Source organism: Musa acuminata, chromosome BXJ1-8 (assembly GCF_036884655.1).
Source record: "Musa acuminata AAA Group cultivar baxijiao chromosome BXJ1-8, Cavendish_Baxijiao_AAA, whole genome shotgun sequence".
Taxonomy (NCBI): Eukaryota; Viridiplantae; Streptophyta; class Magnoliopsida; order Zingiberales; family Musaceae; genus Musa; species Musa acuminata.
Window position 1 is genome coordinate 15593053 of NC_088334.1, and position 13238 is coordinate 15606290.

The 13238-nt window shown below is 36.3% G+C and overlaps 1 protein-coding gene across 3 annotated transcripts in view; it reads left to right on the top strand.

The window, feature by feature from the left end:
- The first annotated feature begins 352 nt into the window (after nucleotides 1–352).
- Nucleotides 353–13238, top strand: part of LOC135587638 (serine/threonine-protein kinase ATG1c-like) — a 28954-nt gene continuing 16068 nt past the window's right edge. The window contains exons 1-7 of one of the 3 annotated variants that reach the window (XM_065079265.1): nucleotides 353–924; nucleotides 3681–3798; nucleotides 3916–3974; nucleotides 7675–7739; nucleotides 8716–8809; nucleotides 8891–8971; nucleotides 9055–9160. In XM_065079265.1, coding sequence (XP_064935337.1) covers nucleotides 670–924; nucleotides 3681–3798; nucleotides 3916–3974; nucleotides 7675–7739; nucleotides 8716–8809; nucleotides 8891–8971; nucleotides 9055–9160 — 778 coding nt within the window. In that variant the 5' untranslated portion in view covers nucleotides 353–669. The remainder of the gene's footprint in view (nucleotides 925–3680; nucleotides 3799–3915; nucleotides 3975–7674; nucleotides 7740–8715; nucleotides 8810–8890; nucleotides 8972–9054; nucleotides 9161–13238) is intronic. The other 2 variants (XM_065079264.1, XM_065079263.1) reach the window with 2 other exon arrangements.

The window sequence follows — 13238 nt, forward strand, 5'->3', positions numbered from 1 at the left end:
ATATAATATATATATATATATATATATATATATATATATATATATATATATATATATATATATATATATATATATATATATATATATATATATATATATATATATATATATATATGTCTTTTCTTTCGCGAAATTACGCGCTGCTTGGTTGAATATAGAAAGGATTGGGTAAAGCAGCGACATATATTGGAAACGTGTTGTTTGTTTACCGGCCGTTGCTTGTCATGTTCTCTTACCCTAATTTTGGACGCCTCTACGGCATTACTGTACCATTTATTTTGATTCTTTTACGTGAATTCTACTTTGACAACCGCGTCTCCCGTTTGGTCTTCGGTAAATGTTTTCTTTCTTCCTTCCTAAATTGCCGACGTGCTCGTCCAACTCGATCTTATCAACCTTTAACGATCTAATTAATCGGACGATTAGGATAATTAGAAATAATCTGAGAGATAAAACCAACAGCTCTCTCGTTCCCATTCTCTCCCACCGCACGGACTCGCAATCTGGAATCCCCCGTTCGCTTCCGCTTGCTGCCATTTCTTGTACGCACACGGAATCAGATCTCGGACGTATACCAACACGAAGAAGCAGAGAGGCGAGCCGGAATAAGTCGATTAATCAGAGAAGAGAACGAAGAAGGATTCCTCGCCTTCCCCTAGGGTTTCGCTGATGGCCAGCGCTGGGGGCGGCGTGGCGAGAGGGGGCCGGTTGGTTGGGGACTATATGATCGGGCAGCAGATCGGGGCTGGGGCGTTCTCCACTGTATGGCGGGCGCGACACCGCGTGCGGGGTACGGAGGTGGCCGTCAAGGAGATCGCCATGGACCGCCTCTCCAATAAGTTGCAGGAAAACCTTCTGTCCGAGGTCTTCATCCTCCGTCGCATCAACCACCCCAACATCATCGCCCTTTACGACTTCATCCAGGTCCCCTATCCTTCCTCTTTTTTATATATATATTTTTCACAAAGGATAACTCGCAAAGGCAGGATTCTATCTCAGGACCTTGCGATAAATTGTCAAAGTCCATACCAGCCAAGCTAGCTGACATCTTCGTAAAATCAAGATTAAAATTCAAACCAAAAAAATGATCTCGGATGAGGTTTCAAACCCTCAACTTTTGGTAAAAGGGTTTGATACCACCGGACTAATGTTTAAGGTGTAAAAATGTTTTAGTTGTGGTTTCAAGCTCTCAACTTTGGTAAGTCGCTCTGATACACCACCACCAGACCAATGTTTAAGGTGTAAAAAAAAGTTCTCATGGAATAATTTCTTGATTGCTTTTGTGAATGTTGGGCTCTTCCATACATGAATAATTGCAATTGGTTGCTGTGATGATGCTGCACAGAATTACCTCTGCTTTATCTGCTCATGTGAATGTAAATTGTTACTACCGTTGTGTTCTTTCCTTGTACCTGTGAGGAGGAATTGTGTTAAGGTATTAGGATGGTTTTTGAGTCAAATTATGCTTGGCACAGGTGTTTGTCGATGAGACCCTTACCTGATCCTTGATTTTAGCTTGGTGACATACCTCTTGTTGTTGATGAGTGAGGTCGCACAACTTAATACAAGTGAGAACTAGGAAGTTGGAACAACACCAAATGTACTTCTTAGAATATACTGGCTGCAAAATCCTGGTACATTAGTAGTGTTTCACTATTACAGGTCGAATGCCATGGTTTTGTGGAGAAATCTTCAGTTTTAGTCTGGTCCTAGAATCTAATAAGTGAAGCCCTGAATAAGAGATGAATATGCTAGGGAATCAGCAAGCAGATTTGTCAATCAAGCAGCTACTTGAAACTTCCTCATATGTTTGCATATTGCAACCCATAAATAGTACATTGACTTTAAACTTCTATAGATGTTTGCATATTGCAGTTCATAAATTGAGGTTTATTGCTAGATATTAAGCAGATTTGATATATTGCATGCTAATATATTTATATTTGATTTGGTATGGTACCAATATACTGGTCTAATATGAATTTGATTAATGCTAATATATCAAATCTAGACTATATATATTCATAATTCATAGGTCAACCCATTTGAGGAATGATATTAGCTCTTGTCATTACCCACGAAAATAGCCACCCTAAGTATATGGGTAAAACTGTATAATTTGATCCTTGCACTGCCAGAAGCCTCATGCACAAGGTCTTTTTTTTATTATCTCCTTTGTCATCACACCTTGTAAGTCAAGTGTACGGAAAGAGATACATAACATTATGAAAATCTAAGCGCTTCAATAAAATTAATAGAGTAAATAGATGCAACCATGCTTGAGGTTAGATCTATTTTGAACAATTTATATTTAGATTTGTTGAACTTTTTAGTGCCATATAGATGTAATAGACCAGACCAGATCTGTTATTAATTGATTTGGGATTTCACTAGGGAGTTTTAGTTGCTTGTTTGATGTCATTTAGGTATATATTTTGGAAAAGATATAAAAAGATAGATGCAACCATGCTTGAGGTTAGATCTATTTTGAACAATTGATATTTAGATTTGTTGAATTTTTTAGTTCCATATAGATGTAATAGACCAGACCAGATCTGTTATTAATTGATTTGGGATTTCACTAGGGAGTTTTAGTTGCTTGTTTGATGTCATTTAGGTATATATTTTGGAAAAGATATAAAAAGATAGAATGCCTTCTTTATTAACATTATGGTTGATAGGATTTTTTTTAATATAAATGCTTCCTAAGGGGACTCAAATTTGCCAATGAAACTAGATGTGGTTGTGGGTGATTGTATTTATTGATGATTAATTCCCTTTTATTGAGTCCATAAAGCAAGTTTTAGAAAATCGATCCAACTAGATTATATAGGTGAGGTGATACTGACACCAGTTGCTTGTCCCCTTAAAATAGTAATGTTGAAACAAGGATTAATCTTAGTTCAATGTCGATTCTAGCACCTTGTTGGATTAGTATTGTACTGATATACCAGAGATGGACAGTGTTAACAACTTGTATCACCCAGTATTAATGAAAAAAAGTTAAAACATGGAGTACTGACTGGTACTGATCTATATGGTTCTCGGTTGCACTGGTAAATACTGGTCAGTATGTACTGATCGATCATTATTTGAAACAATGATTGAAAATTTATGCAGTAACATAGCATACTAGTGTATCGGTCGTGACTCAGCTTTGTATATTCTGCTTGGTAAACTTGGTATACCACTATTCTTCAATCGACTAATGAGGTACTAATGAGGCTATATCTCCTCTTTTTTCTTTCTGCTTTCTGTAGTTCTAAAATCTTTAATTGAGTAAACTAGGAGACCTGATTTATTTATGAAACAAAAGGATTCTTTTGCTGGTATGATATGCTTTTCTCCTAGATAAAGAACTGCTGGCTATCTTTCTCTCTTCTTTATTGATTATTTTGTTTTTTTTCCTAACTTTTTTCCTTTTCTTTTGCTAGTACAGTTGATTTGGTTCTTTTGTTGGTTAAGAACAGTTCAATTTCTTTTAAGTTGACCCTTTGTGGACTTGATGCAATTTTCACCAGCTGATAGTACTTTTGTTCTTGTTTTATTTTTAAGATAGTTCTTGTAGGTCTTTATTTATATTTTTGTGAAAGCAAATTTAAGTAGCAAAAAATCTTAACTTTGCATTCATGCAGTTTGCTAAATCTGTACTTTTGTTTATGCATATTATTTTGAATCAGAGCTCTGGCAGAATATTTCTCATATTGGAGTACTGCAGAGGTGGCGATTTGTCTGTGTATATACAGAATCATGGTAGAGTTCCGGAAGCAACTGCAAAGCATTTCATGAAACAACTAGGTACCATGGTTTGTATGTTGGAAATTTTGTTATTGAAGCTCGTACTAATGTGTTTTCATGCAGTTTGTTGTAGAGACTTTGATTAATTTAATTTCAGATGATTTATTCTCTTTACAGCTTCTGGTTTGCAGGTTCTCCGTGATAACAATGTCATTCATCGTGACTTAAAGCCACAGGTATTATCCTTTTTGCTCCCATACCATTGCTTGATCTCTATTCTCTAATATCTGAAACTTATGGATATTCTGCATAAAAGGTGGCTGAAATGTTGTGCGTCTATATCTTGATTTTTCTAATATGTTAAGACTCCAAGCCTTATTTAATTGTCAAGAGAAATTGGACTGTTCACCTGATTGAATGAATATTTACTGGCTTACTGGCTTCAAATATTAATTATTCTTCAGGGCTTTCATAAGCCAAATTTTCTCTCTGAATTAACAAACTTCCTTTTCGTGTCTGAGCCAATAGTGGTTAGTCTTTAGTCAGGAGTTCTCTATATTTGGGTGATTATAAGCTTAAACTGGATGTACTTTTATAAAAAAAATTATACTAATTTTCAAAGACAACTACATCTTTAGCTAGGAAGCATATATGTTGAAGTAATCATTTTGTTGCAGAGCCTTCTTCCCCCTCTGCTTCTGCTCCATCTCCCTCCTCTTCTCTCTCATCTGTAATTTGGAAATGTTTCTGTCACCATCCCTTTGCCTTCTTCCCTCTCCTCTTCTTGGTTGTGGCTCCATCCTTCTTCTCCCTCTTTTGCTGGTGGCAAGTTGAAACCCTTCTTCAACTACTCCCTTGTCTTTTCCTCTCCTCTCTTGGCCATGGCTACTTCCTCTTTCCTCCATCCTCCTCTCTTGACCTGTCAACCACTATCTAGAACTGTGGCTGTCACACTCCCTGCTCCTCCCTATTCTGCCCCTTCTCTCTTCTCTTTTCACTCTATCGGCCATAACATAGAATTGCTTTGGTCATGATCCCCATTCCATTCTCTTCTTCACCTTCCTCTCTGTCGTCCCTTCTCTCCTCTTACAACTATCACTAAGAACTGCCACTATCCTCACCACTCCCCTCTCCCTGCTCCTCTTCTCCACCCTCTCTCTCAACTGCAACCTAGATTTGCCATTGCTGTCTCCCTGCTCTCCTCTCCTCCCTCTTTTGCTGGTTTCTCTTTCTTCTCCCTCCTCTCCTCTCTTGGCACAGTCTGGAACCAACATTGCTGCCCGTTTCTTTCTTTTAAGCAATTTGGTAACTGAATTTGATGAGCTTTACTAGAATACATCTATTTTTGTTATTATAAAGGAAGAACCATTCCTTAGATGTTGAATTGTTATTGTTAAGGTTCTCTACTTTATATCACTAGATGTTTGATTGATATTGTTAGATTGTTATCCTTAAGTCTCCAAAATATCTCGCAACAAGTTGTTCTTCTAACTCGAGTGATATTTTGGGCCATCAATTTTAGAATATCTCGATGAAGTCGACAATAGTTTTGTTTCTTTATTGAAGATTTTTGAATTGTGAAAATAGAGTTTGAGCATAATAAGGGAACATTGGATGAGAAATGGTTGGTTGTGTAGATTGAAGTAGCCCCACTTAAACTGAAATGGGAGAACATTTAGGAGGTTCAGATGTCCAAGACGTTTAAGTGAGCACTAAAAATAACAAGATATTTCACATTAGGTTTAAAGAGTGCAACATGACAAAGATCACTTAGTTTCAAACAATAAAGAAGGCTTTTTGTTCCTTAAAATGTCTATATATGTTTTCCATGAAAGGGTTGGCAGTGATGGTTGCCATCATGTGCATGTATTTATAGTGCACTTATCTTTTAGCTTCTTGGTCAGTCTATTTGATAAGTGGCCAATTGAAAAAAAATTGTCCATTCAAAATATTATAAGCTGTTGGACAGACTGATTGTTAGATATGCCACCTTGTGTGTCTTCATGATTGATTATGTACTTGTCTGTGATACCTGGAAAAGCATATATCAGAAATATGTAAAGCTGATAATATGTATTTTTGTACAGATGTTGATTTTATAAGTATTTGTAGTTAGAGAATATAACAATTTTGCATTCTTGACAATTTTAGAGGTTAAAATCAAGGGGTATTTAAAAACTTTATACCAAATATTTTATAATGAGAAAAGAAAATATTTTGTGATGGTTTACTATGTCAGTCATTACAGGATTATAGTTCTGAATATTATGATCATACTAGTTTGAAACAGTATTTGGCCTAGAACCAAGTATATTTGTAATATATTCATCATGATTTGCATTACTGGTCTGTATCGATATACCGACTAGCTGTTGGTATGGTATTACTGAGTTGGACCAAGCATACCAACACGGTATACTGGGGTGTACCAATGTTCTGCGTATACCGAGCAGTATGCTTCGGTACGTCAAACCTTGATATTCATGAAGTCTTGAAGATGTCTTAACCACAATGACATCAAATCACACTTTGACTCTGTAGGTTATTACCATCGTTCATCGGAGATATCATATGCTATAATGTTATCTCACTTGAAGCTTCGGCATCATCTTTTATTTAACTAATTTATTCTCCTGAAAAAAATGTTATAGAATATTTTTTACCATTAATCTTATAATGTTTTTATTGTCTATAGCATTGTTTGATGTTTTCCTAAAACGTTAGGAAACGTGTGGTACATATCGCTTGAGTAGCTAGTTGACTGGTACATGAAGCAGTTCATTTTGACAAGATGCAGGTATATGTCCAGGTATAGGTCCGTACAGGGTTTGTATTGGGCGATACGATTGATACAGGTCCTCTATCAGTTGATATGTGTTGGTGCCGGTCAGAGTTTGACTGATAATGACCCAAATCGGTTCTAGTTTAACCTCAACAGTCACCAACATTCAAATTGACCGTTGGGGCCTCTTTAAATCCCCCTTCCTCTCCTCTCTTTCACTCACACTCATTTACTCTCATTCTCACTCTCTTACAGTCACTTGTGATTAAAATTTCTAATCGGTGGTTAGTGGTAGTCAAGCTATTGATTTGGATAAAGAGAGATTGGAACTTAGGATCCGGTGGAATTTCTCTCCAATTAAAGGCATTTAACTTTTCCTATGTTTTATTTATAATTTCAAATAATTAGAAGCACATTAATGCATAATAATGAAGGTTAAACGTAAGGTCATTGCCATACGTTTAGTCCAGATTAGGTCTATTCTCTTACATTTAGCCCCAAATTGGGGGTATCTAAGGTCAATCACGGCTTGTTATTAGTTGTTTGATTATGAATTTATTCGTTGATTAAGTGTTTTTCCTTGTATTTGGTGCGATTAAAGTCTAATTAGAGTTAATTAGTGTCAATTAAGTGTTTTTCTTTTAAGTTTTCCTCATAACATAGAATTAGATACACTCTTATTCTTACTTAAATATAATTTATCTACCAATAAATTTGGACAAAATATCTCAAAAATATCTACCAATAAATTACGACTAATCCTCAAACAACCACCATGCCTCGTGTTAAAAGAAAAACTGCTTACACATGGGCTTTAATTCAGAATTCTATATTTTCTTATTCTGATTTTTTGGGTTAACTGCATAGTTATTAGAGTACTTTGGTGTTTGAGAATTTACTGTTGAAAATCAATTTCAGCTGGAGTTATTTTTGGGCAGCTTATTATGCTTTAATCTGCCATCTTAACTTTCTATCACTGGTACATTCAGTTAGGTTATTTGTTATTGTTGTTTAAATATTTTCAAGCAATGTTTAGATTTTAATGTACTTCATGTCTAGTTAATAGTTAATTATTTCTGTTGCTAACTAAAATTAGTTTTGAACTTTAGAGTTGCAACTGCTTTTACTTTAATGCTTAAATTTTTGTAAGACAGAATCTTCTTCTCTCATCATATGGTGAAAATGCTGTCCTGAAAATTGCAGACTTTGGCTTTGCAAGGTGAGTTTTTTATTCTTGTTCTTGCTTTGTTTATAATATTAATGCTGTATATTTATTTTGTTATTGTTTTTCATGAAATTGATATGCATGGATTAGCCAATCTTATAGAATGTCATATATGTGATTCTTATTTTCCATAATTAATGATCACTACTTGCAATCTTTTCTTGTGAGCCTCCCCTTTTCTTGACATGCTAGCCTTACGATGTTGTACTAACGTTACAAGTTCTTTTTATTCAATATTTGTTGATCAATGTAATGAGTTGTTGCATTACTAACAACATGAGTTTCTTGGATCCAAATGAGCTATGTAGAATAGGTTGATTTCTCTATCCTAGAATACCATTAACCAAGGCATTTCTCATAAAATTGGCTCAGATGTTGCATCTTGCCAAAATTTGTCTGAGATCTTGTTATCTATTTTCAATAGAATTAGAAAAGAAACATCATCAGATATGTTTAGTTGTTTCACTGTCTTTCCGTTGGTATATTGTGAAAGTGGACCACTTCAAATAATTCATGATTTAAGATTAAAAAGATTTTGACTGTGAACTACTAATTCCAGTGTGGTCTTTTGTCTGCATCTTCACACTGTCAACTACACTGGTGCTAAAAAAAAAAACTTTGGTACTGTTCTAAGATTATATCTTTGCTAATTTCATCATTATTTTTTTGCCTTTATAAAATTTTCTAGCTTTTGCGAGGTTATGCTCTGAGATATTTTTCTAGAGCCTTTTTTTTTATTCATAATCTCTTGCAATGTCTAAATAATAATTTTAACTCAATTTTCATTGTCTTTCAACATTTCAAATATGCAAGACATGCTTAGTATCTCATAATCAGTAAAACTTTTGTTGGAATGCCATATTTCTTGAATTGCTTTTTCTGTTTAGATTGTTTTTCTGGTCACTTTATGGAATATATATATATTTTTTATATGGTGCTTCGGCTGTCTATCGTAATAAACTCATGGCAGATCTCTGCCACCTCGTGGCTTAGCTGAGACTCTCTGTGGTTCACCTCTTTATATGGCTCCAGAAGTAATGCAATTTCAGAAATATGATGCCAAGGTGAGTTCCAATTCTTGCCACATAAGAAATACCATCCATAATTCATGCAGGTCTGTTGATCATGTTTCACTCTAATAACAGGCAGATCTATGGAGCATTGGTGTTATTCTTTATCAACTTGTGACAGGAAAAACACCTTTTACTGGAAATAGTCAAATACAGGTTGGTTTGCTTATTTAGTTTGTTAATGATGTACCACATAAGCAATTGTAATTTTACAGTAACATAGGACCTTTCTCAAGCAGTTGCTGCAGAATATAGTCAAAACAAATGAGCTAAGTTTCCCATTGGGCTACAATATGAGTTGTGACTGTATGGATTTGTGCCAAAAGTTATTGCGTCGTAATGCAGGTATGCTGCCTTTTCACTTGAAAAGATGATTCATCATGTAAGCCTTCTTTGAGCCATGGAGTACCAATCAACATTAAGAGAACTCAATGGAAAACTATATTTCAACAACTGGCTTTTAACTATATGTCAACCCCCTAATATGCTAAAAAATCCTAATGAAGATGAACCAAGGCAAGAGAAGGATTTTGTTTGATGGACAGCATGATTACACTTATTGTTGTTTAGATTCCTGAAATCAAGGAGCAACCCTCCAAGTTATCCTAGACTTAGAGCAGAAAGCAAGGAGCAACAAAATTTGCAACAAGAAAAATGTAAATCTCGAAGGCAGATATGTCAAAGTGCTTATCGAAGAGAAAGCATTACAAGAGACTGGTTCCTGTTTGCAAATCTTACTTGGGCTGCATCATTCATGATAAATTCTTTATTTCATTGTTCAACTTCTTCTCTCCTTTCACTTCTTCCAGTTTTCTTCTGAAGTCAGTTCATCTTATGCAACTCAATGCTCAATGAGAAGTCTAATCATACAGTTTTTCTAAAAGAAAAGAACTAAGTATGCTTATTAAACAAAAGAGGGTATACAAGTAGCAGACAAGAGGGGAGTTACTCCCTGGGAGCAGCTGCTAGAAGAACAAAAGCCCTTGTAGCCAAGAGATGGGCTTACCTATTGACCACTAGGGATATGAACAGCTTTAATGACATTTACTATGCTGGAAATTCTAAAAATGTCCAGGAACATAGAGTGGAGGTACCAGGGTATGTGTGAACTTTGTTGACAAAATTTACACAGGTTAGTGAATCTGTGTGGAGCAAAATTTGTTGAAGTCCTAAGTCTTGGGCCTTTTGTAATCCATGAAGGATGGTAGAACATTCAGCTTGAAGGGGGGAAGCGGCAAATGCAAATGCATTTGTCTAGTTATGCAGTTGATCTCAACAACTTTGTCTGCATTTGTGTTTCCTACTTATATCATAGCAAATGCAAGAGCTTTCCTCTTCTTTAGAATTCATTATTTACTAGACGAATACCATCTTTGAGCCTTTTGTTTTTCTTTTCGCTTCAACAAAAATGATGAAAAAAATATTGAATCTCGGATTTTGATGATGAAACCAATTGATAAGTGTTTATGATTTAATCTGCGTTTTGAATGACGCAGGATGCTTCGATCAGAGAGAGACAATTAAAGCAGGAATAATTATGTTGGGCCGTAGGAAAACATGTTAGAAGATTGGACGTCGGGCCGGAGGATCGATCGACGTATCGACAGAAGGCTTCGGGCCATAAACTTGGGCATCGGGCCAAGAAGAGCGGATATTGCGCCAAGGATAACGGAGTTGTGGAGATCAATTGGCTGATTGGGCAATAGGTCGCAAGAGAGAACGATGCGCCGAAGAATTGGATGAAGCATTGATGGACCAATGACGTGCCGGACGACATGATTCATGCTTAATAATAATTGTCTAGATCGAAGTGTGTTTTTATGTGTGTAGGATTAACTACGATAGAAAGGCATAAAGCAAAATGAAGTCCCGAAGTCAAGAACGCGATTTCGTTGGGAGTTCGAGAGTTCGTCGGAAGTCTGGACGTTCGTCGGAAGTTCTATCGGAACCAACCGAGAAGTCCAGGAGCTTGCCAAAGAAGTTCGTCGGAACTCGCCAAGAAGATCGTTGTGAAGTCCAGGAGCTTGCCAGGAGTCCGTCGGAACATTGCCGAGAGATCATCGAAAGTTCGCCGGAAGATCGTCGGAAGCTCGCCGGAAGAAATCAGACTTATCTTGCTTAGAATATGTCTTAGGAATCGTAGTTAGCACATAATTAGAGTTGGGATTGGGAGGTAATCCCATTAACTCTGTTAGGGGCTAATTGGGCTCGAACTTGGGTTGGTTTAGGCGGATTCAAGGTCCACCCATGGTGCTGAAACCTTGGTCGGCGGTGGCATCGCTAGGGCCGACGTTTGCATCGCCTGGGGAATAGCACCCCAGGAAATCTGGGTGGTGGTACCGCCCAGGCTAGGCGGTGGTACTGTCGGCAGTAATGCTACCAGTGGTGGTACCGCCCAGTGGCAGATCCTACGGCGGTAGTACCGCCCGCCCAGGAACGACGGTGGTACCGCCAATACCCAGGAAACTTGGGATGAGACCTTTTTAGGCTCCGAGTTGAATTAACTTGAAGTCTATAAATACCCCTCTCATCCCTAGTTAACAAATACAAGCACAAAGAGTTTAAAAGTGAGAAAACGCTGTAGAAATCTTTTGAGAAATCCCCTCCTCTAGCTTAAACTTAGAATTCTGTTTAGAGAGGAGTGTGTGCTTGTAAAGGTTGTCTCCTAAACCAGTGAAAAGGAGAAGAGGGGTGTAAGAAGGAGGTTGATCTTCACCTATTAAAGGAAGATCGATAGTGGATGCCGGTGGCCTCGACGGAAGAGGAATTGGCGGAGTGGATGTAGGTTACGACGGTCTAACCACTATAAAAATCCGGTTTGCCTTTTCTTTTGTGCAATTTATCTTACTGCAAACCTCCTTACTGCTTTCAATACGTTTACGAATACGCTTTCAAGTTGAGCAAGTTTCTGAAATCGGTTTTATCGTACGAAATGAAAGAAAATTTTAGAACCGACGTGATTTTACCGCTGCACTAATTCACCCCCCCCCCCCCCCCCCCCCCCTTAGTGCCGACTCGTTCCTAACAGTTGGTATCAAAGCCTCGTATTTCTCATTTAGTTTAACACCCTAGAGAAATGACTCTTTTCGGCTTTCAAGAGGGTCACTCTTTCATTCGTCCTCCTTTTTTCAATGGGATGGACTACAAATATTAGAAAACTCGAATGGGAGAGTTCTTGCTTTCTTTGGATTTGAACTTATGGATTACATTGTTAAAAATGGTTTTCGTAGGTCTTCTCTTCCAATGAACCATTGAAATAATTTAGAGAAGAAAACATTTTCTTTAAATGCTAGAGCTATGAACGCTCTATTTTGTGCCTTAGACAAAAACGAGTTTAATCGGGTTTCTACTTACGAAACGACTTTCGATATATGGCACACTCTCGAAATCATACACGAAGGCATTAACAGAGTAAAAGATTCTAAAATAAATCTTTTAATGCACGATTTTGAACTTTTTCGAATGAAGCCGAGCGAAACCATTGTTGACATGTACACTCGTTTTACGGATATCGTCAATGGTTTAAAAGCTCTTGGCAAATGCTTTTCTAATTTTGAATTCGTTAACAAGATTTTACGATCGGTTTCTAAAAATTGAGATTCGAAAATAACGGCTATTTAAGAATAAAAAAATTTGAATACTTTTTTGATCGAAGAACTTATCGGGCCCTAATGACCTATGAAATGATGTGCAATGCACGTGAAAAACTTGAGAACCACCTTCCAAAGAACAGGAAGGATTTTGGACTAAGAACAATTGAAGACTACTCGAGCATAAGCTCAAGTGATGGTGAACTTGAACTCATCACTATGAAATTTAAAAAGTTCATGAAACAAAAATTAAAGAACAAAAAGAACGCAACTACTTGCTATGAACGCAAGAAGAGGGAAGAACTTTGGGATGAATCGAGCTCCTCCGAAGACGAGGAGAAAATCAACAAAGGCGAAGTGGTAAACTACGCCATAACGACTTTCTACAACGAGGTAAACAACTCAAACGAAACTCCCTTAGTTTACTTTGAAAGTACTTGATGTTCTTCATGAGTTATTTTTAATTTAGTTTAAAAAAATTATATAAATTTCTTTTTAAAAATTGCATGTTTAATAATGTAATGAAAATGCAAAAATTGGGACCATGCTAGTAATTTTAAAAATGATAATAAAAATTATATATTTTATGATAAATGAACAAAAATATTAGACATAAATCTAATACTTAAGATAAATCCTATGTATGTTTTAAGAAGCAATAATGTATATCTTGATTATTTTATTTTATACATGAGGATTTGAAGTAATGATTTGAAATTATATGTTTTGGAATTATGTGTTATACTTTTTGATCTTGATGATTTTTTATTTTTTTGTTTTAAACGTTGATGCATGGTTTTGATATAAGAACAAATATTTGGGCATGCTAATAT